The following is a 24476-nucleotide window of genomic DNA, read 5'->3' as shown; positions in this document are numbered from 1 at the left end:
GTTTGCCCAACCTTTTATTTGCCAGTCTGTGTTTATTGTGTGCATTATGTAAAGTGCACATATGCCCACATTTGTGTCAACACACTCATCTCTTCAGCAGCATCTATTGGTATTGGCATTCTGCTCAAAACCAGCCTCTCTCTGCTGCAGCTGCTTGCTCTCTGGTGCCACAGTCAGATTACCAGTCGCCTCTGGCCATGTTTTTGGAGCTGGAGCCTCCTAATAAGGCCTTGTCAACAAAGACAGACACAAGCTCCACGAAAAACAACTTCATTCTGTGTCTGATCCTCTGACAAGAATGATGAGAAAACCACTAGTTTGCACTGAAATACAGCTGTGTTTAAGCTCACTGAATAGCTACAGTAGGCATATAGTTATTTTTTATAGTGTCATAATGTCATAGAAACAGCATGTTTCAGTATCAACCTTTTTCAGTTTGTAAGAGTTCAGATAATTAGCACACTACTTATAAGCAACTTATTCTAAGCAGTTGTGGTCTTCCTCCAATGCTGTAATTCCAGTTTTTCCACTGGGCTCAGCCTCTTTTTCAAATGAACTATGGCTGGCCTGAATGCAACATTTCATATCAGGTATTCATCCAGCTGTGTGACCTCCACTCGCCTGGAACTGTGAAAAGGAGAGGGATCATAATCACTTGAAGAGGAAATCAAGCGCTTCAGTAGAGAGAAAATGTGTGTAATACAGAGAGAATGTGTGTGTGTTTGTGATTTTTTTTGTGTGTGTGTGGCTGCAGGGTTCGAAGGGGGGGTGCACAGTTGAACACTCATACCTCATGCCAGCTTTGCTTTTGCAAAGAGAACACTTGACCTCACACACACATGCACACACACACACTGTCCGCATCAAACAAACACACACACCTCTCTCTTCTTCCACCCACACAAATACCTTTCCCAGTCTCTTTTCTCCTGTCTGTCTCTATTTTTCTTCCTCTCTGTCTCTTTGTGATAGTATATTGTGGAGGTTCTCAGTTGTCGGGCTCTAAAAGACTTCCCAAAGAGCAGCAGTAGATAAAGAGCGTTGCTGAATGCGCCTGCTGTCACCTTATCTAAACGTAGCAATACAGCGCAGGTCAAAGTAAAGACTTGCTAAAGCCACCAGCAGAGACAGAGAGCAACAGAAGCAGGTGCATTGTTGGGGTAAAATGAGTTTCATAAGTAATGAAGCTTGGAAGAGATACACTGAGACAATGGATGGAGGAATGTCTGAAGAGTACAACCACTTATGACATTTGTAAGCCTAAGTACTTATAAGGATTTATATAGAAAGTAAAGTCACTTCTAAAGTTACTCTATTTTGGAAATGAGTACAGCCAATTTTATGGTCCAACTTTCAAACCTGATAAAAACAGTCAAAATACATGTTGTTTTCAATATGACAAGGCAGTCCTGTTTTGAATTCCACCACAGTTTTGGGGGTTCTTTGTCAAAATGGCTTGAAGGTAGCTGGAAATGATTATTCTCCCTCGCTAGAACAGATATATCATTGTATTTGCTCAGAATATTCCTGGTGATAACAGCAGGAGGTAGGATGTTAGCGAGTGCTGGCGGTTGCAGCGAACCACAGCAGGCCACGCTCTCTGTTATTGCTGGCACGGCCTCCCAGCAGTCTCAGCAGACACATATATATCCGCACATATGCACTCTTCAACTCCCTCTCACAGACATAAACACACACACTTTATCTGTGATGGGCAAAACAGACCCTGTGTTTTGTCTTCGTTAGTGGAAAAATAAGTGTGAGGTTACACAATAGAGCTCCGAGCCCCTCCTACTACCACCACTCTTCTCCCCTATACGAGCTTTCTTCCTGGGGTAGGAGCGAGCAAATTCATCTCGTCAATCCTCTCGGGAGGGTGTAGCTATGCAGCTCTGTTTACTGTGGCAGAAAGTTAATATAAATTTTCATCAGTGGGGGAAGTTTACACATATGATTCTATTTGTCCTTCATTATTAGCACCTGAGTCTGGGGCTGGGTAGGCATAATTGTCTACAGACACAGGCCAAATAGATGCAAGGGAAAGGCAAATAAGCACACCCCAAAATAATTTGATGCTTGTGTGTTACAATCCTCCACCCTAGGAATTTTTAATCTAGAGAATCAATAAACAAGGGGTGAGAGACGTGGGAGAGAGGAGGAGGTGGGGGTGAGTCAGAAAGATGAGAGGAAGAAATGAATAATGTGATATGAGCATGTGGTGAGTGGGAGAAAGGTGAGAGAGAAAGAAGTTGAGCTGAATTCAAAGTGCAGCAAAAAGGTGGAAAGGAGTTGGAGAGAGCAGGCGATCAACATGCAAGGTTCCGAATAAAGAGAGATCAACCCAACAAATGAGCACAAGGCGGAGCATGTTTTTATTTCTCGGGTGAGGCGCTTTATACGTAGAGGCAGAGGAAGCTGAAGTAGCTGAAAATCCTGAGATAGAGATAGCAGAGTGGGACACAGAAGCCCATTGTTCTGCTGGATAGTTTTACCTCCATCCTGAGGTCCAAGCAGATTCTCCATGGACCTCCCCCCTCCCTTTCTCTCCCTCCCTTGTTCACTGCAGACTGTTGATTTATTGAGTCATACATTAAAATGCTCATTACTCCTACATATTTTCCAAATTCTCCTTTTCTCCCTCCTTTCTTTCTCTTTAGTTTCTATGGAGGCACCATCTGAGAAATTACCCATAGGTTTCTGTTGGGACCCGCTCGCCACCACGCTATCAGTTATTGGAGCCAGATGATCTAACTCTGGTCAAACAGAGCTGAGGAGTAGCAACTTGGCAACCGCCGTGGATGATTCTGATTTTCTTATACACTTGTCAGTCAAGCAGATATGCTCAGAAATGAAAGCCTAAATATTTTTTGGGAGGTGTACCATAAAGTTCTTTCACATTAGCTTCAATTTTCAGAAGCACCAATTCTATAAATCTGATCTGGTCACATTGCAGCAGCCTTTTTGGCAGCTTTTGCCGTGTTTGTTTGCAGCGCTGCATTGCCTCCTTCTGCGCTTCCCTGTGTCTGCAACTGTCAATGAAATCATTATTTTTATTCCAAATACTCAATCAAGCAAAGGTGACTGAATCCACATGTGTATTACGCTCTGTGGTGGCTTTGTGGAGGCAATAAGGGAACTGAATCTGCAGCCACTGTTGAGGCACCGTCACCAGTTCTGACCTTTATGAAAGGATAGGAGTCTTTCTGCGCCTGTGGCTGGGTTACTTAAGTTGAATGGAATCAATAAGAACAATAGCACACACGTCAAGCATCGGCCTGATCACAAAACAGTTGTGGTGACTGCATTAATTTACCTGTGAGCATTGTCAGGAATCATCGCATCCAGTTTTTCCTCATGCATTCTCATCTTATACTGGTCCAGACACAGTGTAACACTAATCTCAGATTTTAGCTCTTAGAGACACGTGTTCTATTTTCAGTTGTGCTATTAAACTTCTGTGTCAGGACGCTTTCTGTGATCTCAATGCCATGCAGCTATATCCCTCCTATCCTTGCATGAAGACCTCTGCTCGTCCAACAAAGTTCCCTGATCACACTTTGCTTGTTTTCTCAAACTCAGGCTTCACTTTTGTATTCAGACATTGTATGGGACATCTTATCCTTCTCCCCTTCTCTTCTCATTTGTCTATCCTCTCCAGCCAGCCCCTCCAAATCCGTATCCATCCATCCATCTGCCCTGAATCCACTTATATAAGAAGATAGGGTGTAAATATTTTGGTGTGGAGTGTCAGCGCATATCTCCCCAGCCAGCGGGGCCAGCAGCCTCAGTCCAATCAGCCATGTTTGTTTGTTCAGCTTAAACTGTTTGTGCCTTGTTTTCCATGGCATGCGACTCTCCCCCCGAAGCTTGATAAAGTGTCACATTTTTTCTTTTTTGCCTCTTTTTTTAACCTCCTCCCTCCTCCCCCTTCTTTGTCTGTGTTTCCTGGAAGTGACTATAGATAAGCCTGGTGGTGCGGTGCTGTGTATGTGCGTGTGCGTGCTTATGCGCAAACCAGAGTGTGTGTGTGGGAGTTGTCAAAGCTGTCAGCATGACTGGAGTTGTTCTGGCCGACAGCCTAGTGTTGAACAGCAGCCCTCTACTCCCTATAACAAACACACACATGCATACGCGCAAAACATCTGTTCCGCACACCACAGAAAGACTGTGTCATCATGATGCAACCCTTTTCTCATTGATCAACAATTGATGCGGCATGTTTACAGCTACTTTCTGGAACATGGGATCATCCTGTGGAGGCCACAGTGCCATGAAGACGTACCTGTTGAGAGCAACTTATTTCATACCTGTGTCATCATTCCAATATCTGCTACATCCCCTAATAACAACAACTCCCAACGTGACCTGAGCCAGGAAGTGATCTGCACTGTCCAAACACAATGTCACAGCCCCTCAGATATATCCAATTCCAATGTCATGGCTGCATATCGTGCAGTCTCCAGGTGGATTTGAAAGAGTGACATTCTTAGTGGATGGCTTATTTCCCGCTCGCACACCCCACCTCCACCACACACAATAACCAATCTGGAGATTTGTAATGCTTTGGCCCAGTATTGCAGGGCCTGCTAATGTATTTCATGCTTGTTTAAGATCTTTGCATGCTCCTTACAAAGGTGCATTGTGATGTGTGTTCCTTATTACCCTGTTCTGTATAGACTCTAAACACTGGGACACAGGAGAGTGGAGGATAGCGTGAGGGAGGGGATGAATGGATGGCTGATGTGTTTTTTCTTTTTTTTTCAGTTTCCTCTCTCGTCCTCTCTCTGTCAGTCTCTTCTCACTCTCTCCTTTTCTCCCTCTCCAGTGATCTCTGCATGCCTATTAATGTAGCAGAGGAATGCCTGTGTAAACATTCTTGTTTCTCAGTCCGTTTCGCATAATAGTTGCCTGTATCGCCTTTCTCCTGACCTCACTATCTGAAACCAATTACACCAGATCCATTTGGGCTGAATCTTATTTTCATAAGGATCCCCGTGTTGCGGTCTCGGTCGCTCTGTGTGTTATTTTCCCTCATCTTATTTTTTTTCCTCTTTTCCAACCTCAGTGATGGATATCAACATCAAATATGCCTCTGAGTGCCTTGTTATTTATATAGCGGGGCCCGGCTCTTTTTCTCTTTCTCTCTCTCTCTCTCTGTCTGGCTCGCTCTCTCATTCTGAAGAATGTGTCACATTGTGCTGTTTATACAATGTGCGCATTAATAGACTGGGGATGTCATTTTTTCGTGCATAGCAACCCAGGTTAAATAGACGGTGCTTCTGCACTCGTCTGTTTTTGTCCGCTGCAGCAGCTCTTCAGCAAACTTTTGATGACTTTCCTTGGCATTTGGTGCTTTTTTGTGCTTTGAGATGGGCTTCAGCTTGCCATCTATGTGGAGTGGGAAGTGGGTGGCACAAATTGGTGCTTTTTACTGTAATGGCTGAATACTCAGAGCCAGTGAAAGTGAAGGGACAGGACGTTTTCCCCCCCTCCCTTACCTTCCACACTGTCACAGACTCTCAGAAAAATGGCTAACCCCACTTCCACGGAAGAGGTGACAGACAGTTTCAGGCATGACAAACCACTCTGGAAAAGTTTGGCCGGTGTTGATAAGGTCTGTGTTATGTTTGGAGAAGTACTCTTTATGCAGTCTGAGCAGACTTCTTTTTAATAAGTCTGGTTTAGTTGATCTCTCTGCTTCACCCCTCTGCGTCACCTTTCATACCCGCTCCTCCCTCCATATTTACCCGGCATGGATATTGGAAGCGCCGTTAAAAACATCTCTTTCTTTGTACTCTTGATCGTGTGTAATATATTGAGTGGCTCTCTTGACTTTGGGTAGAACACAGCGAGTCATTATTGATTCACACATGGATAAACATTTCCTCCAGACAGCTACCTCAGGCTGCTCTCATCAAGCAGCCTTCCCTCTAACTACAGTGTGCAGGACTCAATAAGCCTTATAATTACTTTGATTCACCAATCATGGGGAGATTAATTAGGCCCTGTGTTTTAATTAGCAAAATGATTGGCTGCATTCAAGGAATTTGTTTTGTCTTTTGCGTTCAGTTAAAGGAAGCGAAAGTCAAGCACTGTTTGATTTCCCGTCCATAAGCCTCATGTGCCTGTGTGTGCCTGCCCACTGCAGGTGCTGCGCTGTAATGTAGTGTACTACAAGCAACTTTTTGTATGTGCATGTGTGTGTGTTGTGAAGAAAGGCCATGGCTCAGCTTACAGATGTCACAGTACACACACACACACACACACACACACATATAAACCAGTGGCGACTAGGCTCCTCTTACCAAGGAGACAGATCAATGCAGTTAGGACCCAGTGCCAGTGTAATGTTTGTTTACTTTAGTTCAGAAAGCCTGGCTCCTCCTGAGCAGCCAGACAGACAGATCCCCCCCAGCACCACCACCACCACCTCTCAAGCCCCCCCCCCTCAGCTCTGTCTTTTCATAATTGATCAGGGGGGTGGCTACGTTCCCTGAGGGGTTAAGACGTGGCAACTTTTTTTTCCCCTCCTCTCTCTCTCATTTTTTTACTCCCTCCCTCTCTCCCTCTCTCCCTCTCTCCCTCTCTCCTGTCTTCTCCCCCTGTTTGCTCAGGATCTCAATGTACTAGTTCAAACATTGTTCCCACCAGCTGGCAGAGCTGCGCCATATGCACGCCCTGTCAAGGCAGCTGTTGTCATGGATACTGGCAAGCACCAGAAAATAAAATGAGCACCCCTGATTCCTGAGGAAGTGTCACTCTCCATCTGAGTTTTATTTCCCCCCCCCTTATTTCTTGCTTCTCCTCCTACTCGTCCTCTTCTTTTTTCATCAAAAAAGAAACACCTGTGAAGTTGTTGTGTTGTGCTGTGTGTGTGTGTATGTGTGTGTGCATACATGTTTTTTTTGTCCCCCCCCTCCCCTCCTCTCCCACTTGATGCTCATGGGCCTGAAGAATACAAGGTACACGGCTGTGTGGAGCAGCAGCAGTAGTAGCAGCTGTGCACAATGTTCTTTTCTGCCAGACTCTTTCATCCATCTGCTCTTGAAGAATTGGAGTGAAGCTGCTAGCCCAGCTGCCACCGTACCTGTGAAGCTGGAGCTCGCTCGTCACACACATTCAGTACACACACAGCCGGGCGGGAGGAGATCTGTAATCCCATCAAACCCTAGAGAAATAAATTACACCACATCTCAGCCTCTCTGATTCTTATCATCTCGATATCTGGCAAACACATCAAAGGGTGTTGATGGCAAATTTTACAATTTACAAATATGATTTTTTTTAATTCTTCATGCCATGTGTAAACAGCTGTGAACTAATTTCATCAGTCGGGGAAAAGGTCTCTCTTTCTCTATCTACCTACCCGTCTTTCTATCTAGCTATCACCCATCCTCTGCTCATAAGCACCCTTAATGCATAGTGTAAAACCTGGGCTGCTAGTTAATTCACTCTAAATGTAATCTGATGTTGATTTTGTCAACTTTAATTACAGCTCCCAGAGACACTTCACATGGTGCTGCCTCTACTTCAAATTGATATTATGAATATGCAAATGTGGCAGTAATTTGCAGAGAGAAGTGGGTATTTCAGTTGAGCACACACTAGACAGGTCAATTCTACTGACGCTCTGCCTTTTTTTCCCAGCCCACCACCCCCTCCACCCTCTTCTTCAGGGGTGCTCAAGACAAACTGTATTTATCCTTGATCACAGCTCTCTGAATCGTCACTAAAACGTATCTCCAACGTAGTGTTAACCACATCAGAAGGTGTTGCAGAAAATACCAGGTGATGTCTGACAGGGTTTTCAGTCAGAGACTGTTTTGTCCCTGAAAATTGGAATTATCTCTGCCCTCAGTTTCAGGAAATCTGAAATAGTTTATTTTCAGTGTGTCTTTCCCTCCCTCCCTTCTACACCATCTTTCTTTCTCTCTTTTTTTCACACTGTCTTTTGTCTTGTGTTCTTTTCTTCCCAGGCCCTACAAGCAGCGAGGCAATTACTCTTGCAGCAGCCAGGCAGTGGCCTGAAATCTCCAAAGAGCCAGGACAAGCAGCGTCCACTGCAGGTAAAGCAGCTCCCCGTCTAATCTCTTAAGTCCATCCATAATACATGCTCCTCCGAAAAGAAGATTTCCTCTGTTCCACAAGTGTGTTTGATTTGCCAACGCAATCCTCGGACCTGTCATTGGAATCCTAAAGCTGGACAAGCCAGTCCCCAGATAGAACATCGCACAGACACAAGAAAAACACAACATCTCAGAGAGCCAAGATTTATCCAGTATACATTTTCTGGTCTAAAAACATTTGATGTATTTTGTCCATCACAGTAGACACTAATTAATACGTCAAGTATATCTAAAGGTTATATGGTAGGATGACAAATTGGAGGACAGTTTTGATCTGTATGCTTTTCTAACACGATCCATAGTGTTGCTGACACGGAATATCCACCGGTTAGTTATTATTTGCAAAGACATGTCAGCCTGACTAGTGGGTTACACAGACAGCTAATTTTAACTGCCTGTCAATTCCATTCTTTGACACTAATTTACCTTATTGATTCGTAGAGCTGTCTATTTCTGTTGTCAGTGATTTGGAAAAGGTCACACTTGTACACATATTCACGCACACACAAACAGTTGCACGCAAACTACACACTCACACATATATACACATTAACACATTGCCTGCAATCCTCTTGTCTTCCTGCTGTTAAGATTTTTTTTTCACACTGGCGAGTCTTTTCATTCTGCTCATTTAAGTCAACAAGACAGTTAGTTGGTTTTCCTGCCTCAAATTATGTAAGGCCCCTTGACATCTGCTCCATGTTTTTATTATTAGTATTTTATATTTAATTTATTTTTAGCCATTTGAAATTGAAGTGTGGGAGTTTGTGCCCTCCACTCGGCTAATAAGTAATATTAAGGAGCAATGGTTTACCTCATTAGAAGCTCTGTGCATTTCATTAATGACAGGGAAATTGGCGTTAACCTCACCCATTGATATTTTCACAGTCTAACAATGGCAACACCTTCAATTGGAGTCACACCCCTGTGTACCTAATTACGTACTGGCGAAGAGATAAGGTTGGCAAAGACTCAGTCATGCTTTTTGCATTTGAATAATTCAACTCAACCTCATCAAGAGCGTTAATATTATCAGCATATTCACACAGAGCGGCGCAAGAATTACAAACATATTTTAAAAAGCTGTTTGTTTATTTGAGTGTATATTTTTTATTTATTTAGGTGTGTGGGGGGAGAATTGTTCATTAAACAAACGTTCTCTGCGGCTTATTGGTGCTTTCTCTGTTTGAGGTTCTGTATGCGAAAGCGCATAGATTCAAACAAATGGGATCCTGATCTACAAATGCCTGCATAGTCACCAAGTACAATACATACATGGCAGGAAGAACAATATTGAATGAGAGCAGTGTGGGTGCATGATAACCGTCAGCCCATGTCCAACCCTCTGCTTCTAATAACACCAGCACATGGTAAATATTGAATATTTACATTTGCTTACTCCATCCTTGCCTCGCATTTGGCGATATGAATCAGTATGAATTGGAGGGCCCTGCCAACCGGCTGTCCTCAGCTCCCAACTAATCCATCTGTTGATCCAGCCGTTATTAACATCCTCACCTCTTTGTTCCAAAAAGTCTCCATGCAGAGCATCATAGGAGCCTCTCCCAGTGATACACAGCAGCACAAACAGGGGTTGGTGCATCCTGGTTCAAGATCATTTTTTACAGCAGGAATGTACCACTGCGCGCCCTTGAATCCACTCATTTCAAATGACATTTTAGCTGTAATATTCCATTGTGCAAATATCAGTATAAAGCAGCAGAAACTCTTACTTGATTAAAAACCATTGTTTTGCTATTCTTATTGTCCTTTTATCCTTCCTTCTTGTCACTGCCATATTTTTTTCTTTTTATTCATGTCTTGAGGGAGTTTACTCAATAAAGCTGCATTATTTACCTGGATTATGAGGCCACAATGGGTGCTCTAGTGCAATATTTTATTAGCTTCATGGCTTGATAAGAGTCAATGGCAATCAAGCTACATGTTTTCCACTGGAGGAATCATGCGGATTGATCCCCTTGTATGATTAGCACAGTAGAAAGTGGGAAAAGGATTAATATTACCATGACATCCTGCTTATGGCAGAGATACTGATAAATCCTCTGCCAGTCTTTTTTTCCTCTTGTTCTCCCATCTTTGGTATTTAAGAGCAGGAAATGATCCATAGATCATGGCATGTAAATTATTTAGTACACAAGCATCTAAGTGCTTCAGCTTGCAGTTTTAATTACGCGTATTAGCGGCTAAAGGCTCTCGCCTGACTAATTCTATCCGCTCGCTCATCGCTGCTTCTCAGGAGTTGATGATGCGGAGGCAGGCAGCTCTGGCATCCATATGCACGCACACACACTGTTAACAAAAAAACAGTCCCACAAACACACATATAAACACACACACAAGCTGCTTCTCCACATTTGCGTAATGTGACAGGTCTATTATTACACAGTAAGCCCACGGGAGCACTCAATAAACACCTATTTCTCCCTGTAAATCCCCCTGCCTCCGCCATGCTGCTTACACGGCTCTCCCAAGGCACACAACACCCTCTCTCCTCTGTTCCATTCTCCTCTGCTCCTCTCTCCCCTCACTCTCCTCTTCTCTGTAGCAATATCCCCCTCTGAAAGGCATTTATACACTGACATTTGGAATACAAATAAAGAAACGCGGACAAGGAGAGGCGGAGAGGATTACAGAGGCCTATGAATCTGACAGTTGTTTCGCTCGCGCGCACATGTGCATAATACATCTACACGCAGGCTGCACTCATACACAAACACAAGCAAAATTACACTTGCTTAAAGTTCCTACACTGCCAGAAGTGACTTTGTGCAAGTCATCTATATATTGATTATTATTGATAAGGAACAGGACAGAGCTGGACCTCATGCAGGAACTGTAGCAAGGGCTAAGATTTAGGTGAAGCGAACACACCAGACTACCTCCTCCCAGTGTGTCGCCCTTATTGTGACACATCCACCACCTCTATATGTCAGGGGGCACGTATGAAATAGCTAGAACGACCCCCTAACCCTGGCTCGTGAGGGTTTGACAGAGTGAAGCTACTCCCTGACCCTTCCTCCCTGCAGTTAACATCCAATTCTTAACCATACAAAACCTGAGAGCTTACCCTGAGTGAGTGTTGCGACTGCTGCTCTGCCCCTTTCACACTATCAAGCTGTGAATGCCGTTTTTATAAGACTAATAACCTCCACTCCATCTGTGCAACTCTACACTCTAAGTATGAATGAAAAAAAAAGAGGTTTTATGGTTGGTTTAGAGATGGGGGAAAAAATTTAGCTGTGTTTTCTGTAAATTCTACAGCTCCCTGCCCAGGCCAGTCACACTGACTGTGGGCACTAGGCCATCCTAGGAAGTGTCACACTTTTAAAGGTCAGGTCCACACGTCTCACCACTGAGCCAATATTATCTCGATAGCAGCTCTCTCATCTGCTTATTGGCTTTCATCCGGAACACACACACACACAGATGAAGGGAAAAGGGCTGCGATGCTAGGTTCGAGTATAGCTTAGCTGACTCCGGCACGCGTGGCTGAAGGATGGTAGTTCACATTTACATTTATGAATATATCTTTCCACTGCATCCCCTCTGGTTGGATCTGAAAATAGAGAAAAATTATCACAGTGAAGGGAAAAAAGAGAGGGGGAAAATATTATGTTATTCATGAGGAAAACTTCTGTTGACTCTGAGAGAGAGAAAAAGAAAAAAAAAAAACCGTCAGCACATTTTAAGTCAAACACCCTTGGTTACTGCTTTTGTAACCAGAAAACAAGATTTTTTTTTCACTCCCCATCTCCCTCCCTACCTCTCTCTTTTTTTCTCCTACATTTACAACACCTACAGGACAAGATTGCTAAATTGCGAGGACAGAGCAGGTTCATCATTGTGATGCAAAAGAAGTTGAAATGCAACCCCAAGGCGAGGTAGCTGAGTTTGGGGGATCAAGAGAAAGTGAGAGGGAGGGAGGGATAAAAAAAAAAGTAGCTCAGACCTTTGATGTAGCAGCAACAAATTTACCTTGTGACAGAAGATACATGGGTGCAATAAACGAGTTATACCAGCCCTTACACATGCAATCTGATGATTCTGGCCAGGGTGTTAATTGGATCCTAACCGGCAGATCTGATACGCCTGGGCCCCGGTGGTGAGGGGGAAAGCCTTTCCAAGTGATGAACTATAATTCACTGAGCTGCTTGAAGCACTTGTAATTTACTGTGTGTCACTGATGAAGAGGCTGATCCAGTGGAGGCCATATTACCTGCAACATCAGAGGGAAGTGCCACCCCACCACCACCACTACCACCACCACCCCACTCTCTTCACTTTCTTTCTATTTCGGCACTCTCCTCTCTCTGCACTTTCTTTTTTAATTCTCCCCCTCTCACTCTACCCCCCCTCTTAACTGTCGCCCCCATTTACTCTTGAAATATGTACACCTGCAGGGAGGCATCAGTCAGAAGTGAATTGTGCCAGTTTAATGATAAAGGTGTGACAATTTGTACTGATAATGACACAAACAACGTGTACGAGCTATGTCACACACAGCTACGCTGATGTACACTATATTCGAGAGGCTTAATCAATGACTATCTGCATGTAGAGATAAATCAATATGGAAATTGTGCTAAGCCTGTCACAATCTCCTCAGGCTTTTTATTAGAGGCTTTTACATGATGGGTCTTTATGTTATGATAAATTGCACTTCCCATGCACTGCTGCCACACTGCTATGGAAATTGATTTAGGAAAACATTTAGTAATCTACTTAGCTTCAGTCCTGACAATCTTGAGTATTGATCTCCCTAAGCTGAAAACACGACATGCATGTGAGTGAGCGTGGCTCCCATCTATGTCTGTGTGATTTTTTACACAGTAAACACGTGTACTTCTGGCATACGGCACACTTGAACTTCAGAGCGAGGCACTTGCCAGGGCCAGCTGCCCTTTAGCCTTGGTGGTCCTCGACTGGAGAGTCCCAGCTATCAATAATCGCATGGCCACATTTGGCAGTAATTGGCTAGTAAATGAGCAGTGTCAGCCGAAGGGGAGCCAAGAGGTCAGAAGTCCACAAGCTACAAGGGGGGTCTGAGTTTGGGTCCTGCGCCCCCCTGGGATGTTCAGGAGATTGAGATGAAATAGGGAACGGTGGGGAGGTGCAGGGGGGGTTGAGAGGTTTCTCCCTTTTTTGTGGTTTCTTTCTCTCTCTGTTCGTGTGTAAAATGAAGCTAGTGGCTTAATTAGCAGTGACTCTCCCTGCCAAGGATCCACAGTAATTACCGACCAGGACCCTTCCATTTTTCATTGCATTTATCTTGGCTGTGTCTGTAGCGCAGCTCAGTCCCCCCTGTCCAGTGCTACAGGAACAACCTCTGTCGTTGATAACCGCCCTGCGTTCGCTGCCCCCACTATGTTTATGGCCGACATGTAATCGCCAGTTTCCCCCCCTGCTTATTACAGCTAAGTGAGTTGTATGGAGGGAAATCGAATAAAAGGAATTCCTCTCTGTTGGACTCTTTAATTGTTTAAGTTTGAACTCTGATACACCACTTATCTCCTGCTTTAGGTAATTTGAATTCACTCATAAGAATTCATTGCTGTAAAGATAAAGCACCACACAGTGGAGTGGGTGTAATTGTTGGAGGTGCATTTGTCCATTGGTCCGGATAGTTAGAGGCAGACAGCTGTGTTAGCCAGCCAGTGAGCACCATGCTAGTGAGGATGTGGTGTTTTTGTGATTAATGCCAGAATGGCCGGTTGAATCAAACATAACAAGGGACCTGGGTGCCAGCTTTGCCTGGAAGAGATACCTGAGTTCTCTGCAGAAGAGCTTGACCTTTTTGCGAGGCATTGGAGAGGCTGGTTACAGACTGTGGGTGTGACAAGAGTGGTGTAATGATCTGCTTGTTCTGGTGAGGGTCCCACCAATGTTTTCACATCAGGAGCCAATTTAAAGGTCCTTTGTTTTGCTCTCCAGCTCTGAGGGCAAACCACATGGCTTCAAAGTTCATGTCAATATAGCTCATCGTTCATTTAAAGACAAGGGACATAAACAAATATGGGTTCAAATGGCGAGCACAGTTAAAAACCAGCATGTTTCTTAGGCAAGAAGTGACGTTCAAATGGCTTGTCCAAAACTCATTTGGAAGGTACTCTTTTCTATCCAAATTTGCACTATTAAAAACAGGAGAAGCACCTTTTCTGTTATTAGGGTCCCCAGTGGCTACATAAGCTGCAGTTAATTTCAAACGATTTAATAAATCCTGTTAATATTTTTTGGGCACCAGTACTGGAAACATATCCTTTTGGATTACAGGGAAACAGAGGCAGAGCCCAATTGGGTATCATGGCTCCTCTTCTATGAGGGAGAGTCTATTCACGGTGTGTGGATGTTTATGCCACTGCCATCGTCTAGTAAATGCTCATTAATTTTATCCCTTCGTGGCAAAATCATTTCTAGGAGAGGCAATTCAGCCTCCTGTTCCTTTCAATTCACCGCTCACGTCAATCAAGCCCTCGTGCAGTATCCTGCAGAATGGAGGTGTTATATTCCTGCAATTATCATGTCATATACTCGAAAATGTAAATGAACGTGTGTGTAAAATTAAATTTATGGGTTGTCAGTGAAGAATAAGAACCAGGAGAGCAATTACTTATCTGCTTTCATCTTGGAGCCTCTGATACGTCAAGCAGAAAAGCATGCAGTTAAATGCTGGAATTAGCATTATGCTGCACTTCACAATGGACGTGGGCCAGTGCCTTTTCTCCCCTCCATCTTTCTTCCTCCTGCCTTTTCTCCCTTTCTGTTCCCCTCTTTTTGTTTGGAGCAGTCATGAAATGAAGATGATTATCACCTATTACATCTCTAAAAAGCTAATGAAAGTACAAGAGGAACTTCCCAATCTCATAACCTTAGTTGTTTTGCTGTTTTCATTTTTTTTTCTGCTGTTCTTTGTTGAAGTCTTTTCTATTTATCTACAGGTACCTGACCATGAATGCCCATATTTTGCCACTTACACAAGGAAAGTGTTTGTAGAATTTAGATTTAATTCCACTATATATATATATATATATATATATATATATATATATTCCACTACATACATTTGTGTTAAATCCTACATGTCTAAGCCTCCATCCCTTTTGTGAACCAAACCATCTCTGAGCCAGCATTCAATTAATAGTCTTAATGAGTGCATCTCTCATGTTGTTTCTCAGCTGCGCTCGTCCCATTGTCATGGCATCCAACACAAAACCAGGAGTGACTGCAGGGGTAATTACTTACCTAGAAAATGTACCTTCAAGGGTTAATAACATTGAAGGTGTAAGCACAGCATTTGCATAATTACACACAGACTGTTTAATTTGCAACTTTTGACGGCTTTTGTTCAGCACCTCGCTTATTGTGAATGCATTTTCTTTTCTGCGCTCTCACATCGAGGAGTCCAGAGAAGAAAAGAGATGTACCACAACATCCTCCTCCTCCTCCACCTCTCCCACCTTAGATGGAGTCCCTTCTCTCTAAGACCCTAATGAACAATGGAGGCAGGATTTGTTTGAATATGAATATGAATGTGCAGCGGGGCCGGCTGGAAGTTGACCTTCAGCTGTGATTTTCAGTTCATCAGGATTAGTCAAGGCGGGCGATCAGGAGCCACTAATGCATAATGACTTCTAAAATGAAAAATGTGTAGTGACCATGCAAATGTCTCGGCTAATCAAAGAGGGGGGAAAACCTGGGGTGGGGAGAAGGCGTCGAGGAGAGGAGAGCTAAACAAGGACGTGTCAAGGCCTGACAGAGAGAGAGAGAGAGAGGGGGAGAGAGAGGAAGACAGAGAAAGAGGGAGGGAGAAGAGACATGCATGGAAAGTAATCAAGGCAGCTTGATTAGCTGGCGATGAGGACAGGGATGTCTTATTGGCCCCTTGACACACCGTATAGGCTAGTTACTGTCATGGCAGCTCCACGCTACACACTGTAGCAATTAGCGTCAGTGAAGGTGTTGCTACATGTTGATATTTTAATTGTGTTATAGTAGCATAAAGCTTGTCTGTCAAGAATCTTTGTTGACATGTGCATTGTTGTGCTAGAAACATCAAACTGTTTTGTGTTCGACCTGATAACATTACATTTCAAAGGTCAAACAGGAAAGGAAGAGGTGACTGAAGTCACTTTGAGTGTATCAGCAAGTGAACCGCTGTGTTGTTACAGTGTGTTGCATACTAAATCATTCACTCCATGCTGATTTTATTTTCTCAACTCAAAAAGTAAACACAATTCAAAAGTATTGTCTTTTCCTCACAAAAGTTGTTCAATTTTTAAGCAGCTAAAAGGAGCTGAAAGTGTGTAATACGCCTGTTAGCCCACGCTCCTCTGTTAAAATGTGTGCTTACAATCAAAGACCGAAGAGAAACGCATCTATTTCTATTGATCTGCTGCCTCAGAAGTCACTTCTACTGCCGTCTTAGAAATATAGGCTATGTGTCTTTGTTTTGTTTTGTTTTGGTTCTTCTACCGCAGTCTGACAGCTCGTATTTTAATGATTATCACCTAAAAATGACATACATTTTTCAAAATGGCATGTCAGCAGAGAGCAAGAAACAACTTTTGGTTGCTTGTGTGAGAATGTAATACCTCATTGCAGAGGGCATCTAACAAAAAACTTACTACTACTTCAACATAAGCAGTGTTCACCTCTTTCTTTCCATATTTCCATCCCTTCCAACATAAAAACATTGCTTAGCGTGAACCCCCAACCTTCCAGCCACGACCCACCACATCACGCTGATTGTGCCTGCCATGTGTCCACTTCATCAGTGTAGTTTTAATCAACTTTAGAGTTGTGCATTTTCACGCTGTTTTACAATAGCAGCACTGATAGGCATGCTAAAGTGGGGGGAGTTCAAGGGTCCTGCTAATTAAGGTCTACGCCTATTTAAATCCCTTACTTCTCCCAGCGGGGTGGAGGCAGGAAAATAAGATGAGCAACACAAAGGCACAGCACCCATCTGTCCTTCAGCATCTCCTCTAGGCTGCCAAGCGTCACGGCCATGGGAGGCCTGCTCTCCCTACCTCTCAGTCACCAATTACCGCGCTCCCAGTAGATCCATGCCAGTAGGCCTGACGCACGTCTCTGATGCTCTATTTTTCTAACTTTCTCCCTTTTTACTCATCCCTCCCTCCATTTCACTCCTATGTTCTCATTGTTTACTCCTCTCTCCTGTCCTTCCCACTTTTCTGTTTATCACCCATCCTTTTCGGCCCTTTTCTTGCTTTCTCTTGGTTTTCTGTCTCTCATTCCACCCCCTTCCTCTTTCGTCCTCCCCTGTCCAGGTTCCAGTGTCAGTGGCCATGATGAGTCCCCAGGTGATCACGCCGCAACAGATGCAGCAGATCCTTCAGCAGCAGGTGCTTTCCCCCCAGCAGCTCCAGGCCCTGCTCCAGCAGCAGCAGGCTGTTATGCTACAGCAGGTACACACACACACACACACGCTCACACCTAAATGCATACACACCTAGACAAATATTTAGGCACAAACCCTCTGACGCATGCAGACGCACACACGACTAGATGCAAGCCGTGCCAGCAGTAAGCTGATGTGTTGTAGATGCAGAGAAGCACATTGTGATCTTGAGGAACAGAACCAAACCCACACACACACATATAACCATAAACATAGTAACTACACACATCCAAATATCAACTTACAATCACACATTATTACTTTATTGCCTCTTTTGTTAAACTTGACCCTTATTTGGTGTTCCTGTTTGGTTTGTGTGCAGACATACACAAAAACACACTCTTACAGCCCCACACATCCCTGAGTCACTGCTGTTTCTGACTATCACAACCACCAGTCGCTCATGCCAACTCACCACAGCCCAGTGTCCTTGACACGCTTACCAAGAGGAATCTGAAATTGACGCACTTGTTCTTGTCACCTCTAATTAACTGTCTCTAGTGTGTCGCTGGTTCAATTCCCTGACAAGCATCCATCAGGGACTGAGAGAGTAGGGCACAGTTGGGCTGAACACTGGAAGCCTGAATGATAGGTGATGAATGATGTAATATTTGGAATCAGCTTGAGAAAGCACACACTTGGCACAGTCTGGTGTCAGAGTTGAAATACATTTCTCATTCATAGATTTGATTAAGGGAAAGAGAATTGTTTAATTAAGAGTGTCAGTCATCCTGATTATTCCTCTTCATTAAGAGGGCTCAGACTCTAGATTTGGTTTCACTACTATGGCGCGTGCCTTTGCACTCGTTTTTTTCACAGAAACTTCAAGGCACTTCAAATTTTACACTTGAATTTGAAACATGGTCAGTCTCAGTGAAACAAAGTTTATCATACTGAATGAAATTTACCATGTGGAACAATCAACAGGAATAAGGGAAGCCAGCGTAGAGCAAAGCTCTGTGGTTGATTGATGTTGATTAACTGACTACAGCAAGCATCACAAAACAGTTTCCAATTGCTCCTAGGGCTCCTATTCATTTTTAATGTTAGTGTCTGTTAAATCTTGCGGATATTTCTATGGCAGAACTGGACCATCAATTCCAGTGGCCTGCTTCATGGACTTCTCCTTCAGGCCAAACAGCCACATGCAGCTTACATGAAATAAAAGTGAAACCATCTTTTAAATAGCTGTCACAGCCTGTGTGTTAAAGGAATCAGTTCAATGTAGCGAACCTGTTCCTGCGAGGGTTTATTCTGTTTGTTTCAGCCACTCCATAGGAATTCAGAGTGCTCTGGCAGCCAAATGCGTAGTTAACATGATGAATTGTTGCCCCCTACAGAACTGTGGGCCTATTAAAAGTCCATATGGAAAAGACAGAAGACAGCAAAGATACAAATGCCAAAAGCAGTAGAAAATATTATTTATAATGTGCAACAGTTTCTGCATGATCGACATGTGAAGCACAGCTGGAGCTGAAGCAGTGCAGACATTAAGAGGAATGTATAGTTAATTAGAAGGGATCTACTTTGAGGGTCTTTGCATGTGAATCAATTAGAATTAGTTGTATGTTCTCAAAATGACTTAAAGTCTGAGTTATATCAATTAGAACATTGAAAAGAAACTGATATCACAGCCTGTAAATACCATTGAGATGTGTACTCAGGCAAATATGTATTTTTTCAATCTTGTCTTCTACCTCTGCTTTTGTGTGTGTTTGTGTATGAATGTGTGTGCACAGCAACACCTGCAGGAGTTTTATAAGAAACAACAGGAGCAGCTTCATCTGCAGCTTCTCCAGCAGCAGCACCCTGGCAAGCAGGCTAAAGAGGTGAGTGCTTCACATGCACATACTGTATTTACACCACCTACAGTCACAATCAAATATGTAAATGACTCAAAGAGAGATGGAAAAAGTTCAGTAGAAACTGTAAGTGTTGGGTCAACCAAGAGCGTGTGTTCACAGTTTTCTTTTCACTTGAAAAACTGATTTCTTGTCTTGGAATTAAACTAATTGGTTATTTTTTAGATGTGATATTAGTTAGTCGTAACTAACTCCCCTACACTCTCGCAACAGCTTCTGGGGGTGACTCCATTAATGAACTGCTCCGAGTGACGATCACAAACACTACGCTTACGCACACACTCACTCACTGATTTATTGAAAGGGGACCAGAGGCAAAGGGTCCTGGGTCCAACTTGTTAATGAACTGTTCCTGTGGGCGTGCAAACACACACAATCACACGTGTCACTACTAAAGTTACAGTATACGACGCTCATAAATCACGGTGACAGGCAGACGGCGGACAGACGCGGCTCTGTCTCGTCCTCTTTTGCTATCAGAGAAGAGGAGACGAGCGTTGCAACCTCAGCCACGTTTGCGTAACCGTTGTTGCCGCTGAACCCTGAGAGCCGGTCTAGAGACACATCCAGACGAACACTGTACGTGTGGAAGCAGTTAAATTGATCAGAAAAAAAAGGTATCACATAAACACGCACACTCTGTCCTTCTCTTCTCTCTCTTTCTCAGTGTCGCACCTCTCGGTGTCTCCTCAAGCAGCCCATTATGCTGCCCCTACAGGAAGCCGCAACTGACCTCCCGGCGGCTTTGTTTCTGTTTGGATTTGTGAATAGAGTTTTTCAGGGCCCCTGCCATCAAATATGGAATAGAAATTGCTCCCTTATTTCTCTTGAGGCAGGGTGGAGGCGTAGGGAGGGCAAACTGCCTCCCTCCATCACTCCATTATGCAGCCTGTTTTCCAGTGAGCGCATCACCAAGTTTTACCCCCCCCTCGTCCCCTCCCCCTATCCCTCCACCCCCATTCTTTTCCAGATCTAAGATGATATAAACATACAGAAATATATGAGCATCACATGCTATAAGCACGTACACGTGTATGGGAAGGAGAAAAAAGTGAAAAACACTCCTCCCTCAGTCAAAAAAGACTGAACAGATGCAATTAAAGCCAATTCTCACCTGAGTTTTCTGTGTGTGTTTCACAATTTAAAACAGACATTTACAATATAGCGGCGTTTTACAGCTTAGACCCAAAGCTTTTGTTTCTCCCAAAAATTCACTCCCGCTCTAACTTGTTTTGCTGCGGTGACTGAGCTTGATGTTTTTCCATTTTGTTGTTGTTTTTGTTGTTGTTTTGCACCAGGCTTACGCAATTGCCTGTCTGGCCCAGCGATAAACAACTCTGCGAGGCAGCGAGGAGAACAGAATGGGGGTGAAAGAGGAGGGGAGGCGTGTGTGCACGTGTGTGTGCACACGTGGGTGTGTGTGTGTGTTTATATTTGTGTCTGTGCATTCACACGCACGCAATGCTGTAAATCTCCCATTCTGCCATCTCCCTCTGGCCACATAAGCTGTAACAGACCATCAGTGAAGGCGAGACAATTAACTATCAGGGGTGGAGGGGGGTGGGATGGAGGATTATACCAGAGGCTTAGTATCATACACAATCAGAAGCCACATACACTGACAGGCTTGAGAGCTGGTGTATCAGCACAGCTTTCTGTCTGTTTGTGTGTGTGTTCTCATGGACACACAGACACACAGACGAGAAGGCAACAGCGCTGTGGTACAGCCCAAAAAACAGGAGGGAAGACTAAGTGAGCACAGACAGAGAGGGAGAGCGTGCAGAGACAGAAGAGGAGGCAGAGAGGTATAGCTAAGGTCACGGCAGAGGCGAGTGAGTGCAGGCTCTCCGCACACACACACACACACACACGCACACACAGCACAAACGCCGCTCCGTCTCTCCCTCTCTCTCAGTTGTTAATTCGCCTGTAATTTCTCCCTCCCTCCCCTCCTCTCCTCTCCTTCTCCGCTCCTCTTTTGCTCCTCTCTTCCTCCTCCTCCTTCCTCTCTATAGCAACAGCAGCAGCAGCAGCAGCTGGCCGCCCAGCAGCTCGTCTTCCAGCAGCAGCTCCTGCAGATGCAGCAGCTCCAGCAGCAGCAGCACCTGCTCAACATGCAGCGGCAGGGCCTGCTCTCGCTGCCCGGGCCCGCTCCCGGCCAAGCCGCCCTGCCCGGACAGACCCTGCCCCCGCCAGGTAAGCTTAGGAGGAGGATGAGGAGGACCAGAGGAGGAGGGGAAGGGAGGAGAAGTGGCGGGAGGACGAATGAGAAGGGAATCGTTGGATGTGGTTGTGTTGATCCCGAGCACGTGACTTGCAACAGTAGTGGTCACATGCTTCCTGTGTTTGGTCTGCAGGTGTCGACGTCTTTCGTTATTCCTTCCTGCTGTCACATTTCCATCCTGTGTCTGTCCTACTCCTCTTTTGTCTGTCTGTCCTGCCTGTCTTTATTTGTCTCATTGGTATGCACCTATGTCCCCTCTGCATTATCTCTTAAGTATGTTTGTCTGTCTGCCTTCCCCTCATTGCTATGCTCTTCTGCCACCCACTTTTTCCTTAACTCTCCACGTGATCGTTTTGTTTAGTCCTCCATTCTTCCTCTCTCTCTTTCTCTGTTCTTGTCTGATTATGGCTTTCTTTGTCTACCTCTGTTTCTCTCTCAGCTCTGCTCTGCCTATGTTTGTGTTTGTTGTTTTTCCATCTCTGTTTCTATTCCCCCGCTCCCCCAGCCCCCGCCTTCCTTCCCCCGGTTGTTGTTGTTGTTGTTTACTGCCTTAACTGAGAGCCAGGGAGGGGAGGAAGAGAAGAATAAAAGGACAAGAGAGACAGAGAAAGGGAAATCAGGCTCCATTTTCTCCTCCTGAGCCAAGTAAACACCTATGTTTGTTGTTTACCACCAAAATGGCGGAGACAGAAAACAACAGCCAGGGAGATGTTAGGACGAAAGGAGTGAATATTGCCTAATTAGTTGCCAAGCTGAAAACAAGCAGTGGACAAAGCTTGTTTATCTCAGAAGCAACATGCACACATTCACTGTTATCAATGTTTTATGGTTCTCGCTCGCTGAAAACACACAGATCTTTAAGACTGAGGACTGAATGAGTGATCTGTTAACAGGTAATATCAATATCTAACTGGGAGAAACAGAGGAGCAGTTTTATTGATCAGCCCACTGTGAGTTAAAATTCAGGTCTCCAGTGAAGTAGCACAGGGTGATAGTTACTAAGTGAGGGTAAGGCCTTGAGTCATGCAGCTTCATACAGTCTTTCTAGCTGTTGGATAAAGTGTACAGAGTTTGGGATTCAGCTTTTGTCTCACACTGGATACTGGGATTTGCATTTAGTTGAGCAGCCTTATTGATGCTGTAAACTACTAACTGCAATTGTCCCATTCTCTGTCTTCTCACACTCTCTTTCTTCCCCTCATCCTCTCCCTGCTTAACCCACTTTTACTCTCTTTTTTCCCTCCAGCCGGCCTGAGCCCTGCGGAGCTACAGCAGCTGTGGAAGGACGTGACCGGAGGTGGCGGCGGCGGCGGCCACAGCATGGAGGACAACGGCATCAAACACAGCGGCGGCGGCGGCACCGGCAGCACTGGCACAGGCGGGGGTGGCGGTGGTGGTTTAGATCTCTCCACGAACAACTCCTCTTCAACTACCTCCTCCTCCAATCCCGCCAAAGCATCGCCGCCCATTTCTCACCATTCCATCGCCAACGGACAGTCCCCCGCCCTCAACCACAGAAGAGAGAGGGAAAGGGAACGGGAAAGGGAGCGAGAGAGGTACAGTGATTGAAATGTCACCCACCCACCTCTGTGATGCAGCACAGAGGAGAAAGGCAGAGAAGATGAAAAGTTTGTTACCCGTCACACAAGCTTGTTGTTTTTGTGCTTAGATGCGATGTAGAAAAACATTAAAACGCTGCACTCTCTTCCAGAGTATTTGTCCTCGTTTAAAATAACAGCATTGCCACTACAGGGAAAACATGATGTTTTGTTTATTTGTTCAATAGTTTATTAGTGTCTTGGTAATATTAAAAAAAAAGTAGCCTAGCTCTCCCAGGGGACCACGTGTGCCATTGAACGCACTTAGCTTGTGCACAGATATCAAAAGCAGGGAAAGGAAGCCATACAGGCAGGCGCACTTACAACAAGCCTCTCTGACAGGCAACACAAGGTAACCTCCTTGTACATTAAGTATTTAGTGCTTTCTCTCCTTTTTTTCTCTTTTGAAAATTACCTTCCTTGCTTACTTGTCATGTAAACAGAATACGTGATGCCTTGAGTGGCGTTTCCAGGATGTTTATCCTTGTGATGGCGTCTTTTATAAATGCACCCAGCACCAAAACACTGAGTGTTCACATATCTGCCTATCTGGCCCATGCATTATTCAAAGGCTTTTCTTGGGCGATATTATAATAAGGACTTAGGGTAGCAGTGCGTGCGTATGTGTCTGTGTGGATGCTTGGTACAGACTCACACTGAAGGTGGAAGTGCTGTGTAATTGGTTTAAAGTAGATGCTATCTCTCCAGTACCACTAAAAAGAGGCTTGAAAAAGATATCTTTAGAAGGAAGACAGAAAGAAAGAGAGAGGTAGGGAGGGAACAAGAAGAGAGGGAAGAAAGGGGGGGGAAAGACTTTTTATCTGCCTGTGTCCCGAGGGGTGTGTGGTGTCTCATAATGATCGAACAAGGAGTATTGTCAGGAGCACTGCTTACTAACATGCCACGGATCGATGTGGGGAAAGCCCCTCTGTAAAACACAGTGTGAGCTGTGCCAGCGCTAACACACGCATATTCATGGGCCACACACACAGGCGTGCATGCACATAGTCATCGACCACACACAAACATGCACAGGCATAACCTATAAGCAGACAAATACACACATACAATATGCAACACACTCACATTTTCACACACAGACAGACGCGTGCAGCAGCGCCAAGACTAAAGGTTAAACTGTCATCTTTAATAGGATGTGCTGTCTAGGCAGGGTCGTAACTTATTTGGGTGCCATTTGAAAAACGCCAGAGCACCCCTGCTCCCCTT

The 24476-nt window shown here is 44.5% G+C and overlaps 1 protein-coding gene across 7 annotated transcripts in view; it reads left to right on the top strand.

The window, feature by feature from the left end:
- foxp2 (forkhead box P2) overlaps positions 1–24476 on the top strand; it is a 102668-nt gene that overhangs the window by 51746 nt on the left and 26446 nt on the right. For all 7 annotated transcript variants that reach the window (XM_051077577.1, XM_018682796.2, XM_018682791.2 and 4 more), the window contains 5 exons: positions 7977–8066; positions 17435–17572; positions 19305–19394; positions 21443–21623; positions 22898–23207. In XM_051077577.1, coding sequence (XP_050933534.1) covers positions 17453–17572; positions 19305–19394; positions 21443–21623; positions 22898–23207 — 701 coding nt within the window. In that variant the 5' untranslated portion in view covers positions 7977–8066; positions 17435–17452. The remainder of the gene's footprint in view (positions 1–7976; positions 8067–17434; positions 17573–19304; positions 19395–21442; positions 21624–22897; positions 23208–24476) is intronic.

Source organism: Lates calcarifer, linkage group LG18, assembly GCF_001640805.2.
Source record: "Lates calcarifer isolate ASB-BC8 linkage group LG18, TLL_Latcal_v3, whole genome shotgun sequence".
NCBI classification, from domain to species: domain Eukaryota; kingdom Metazoa; phylum Chordata; class Actinopteri; family Centropomidae; genus Lates; species Lates calcarifer.
This window is presented reverse-complemented; position numbering and strand designations above follow the sequence as displayed.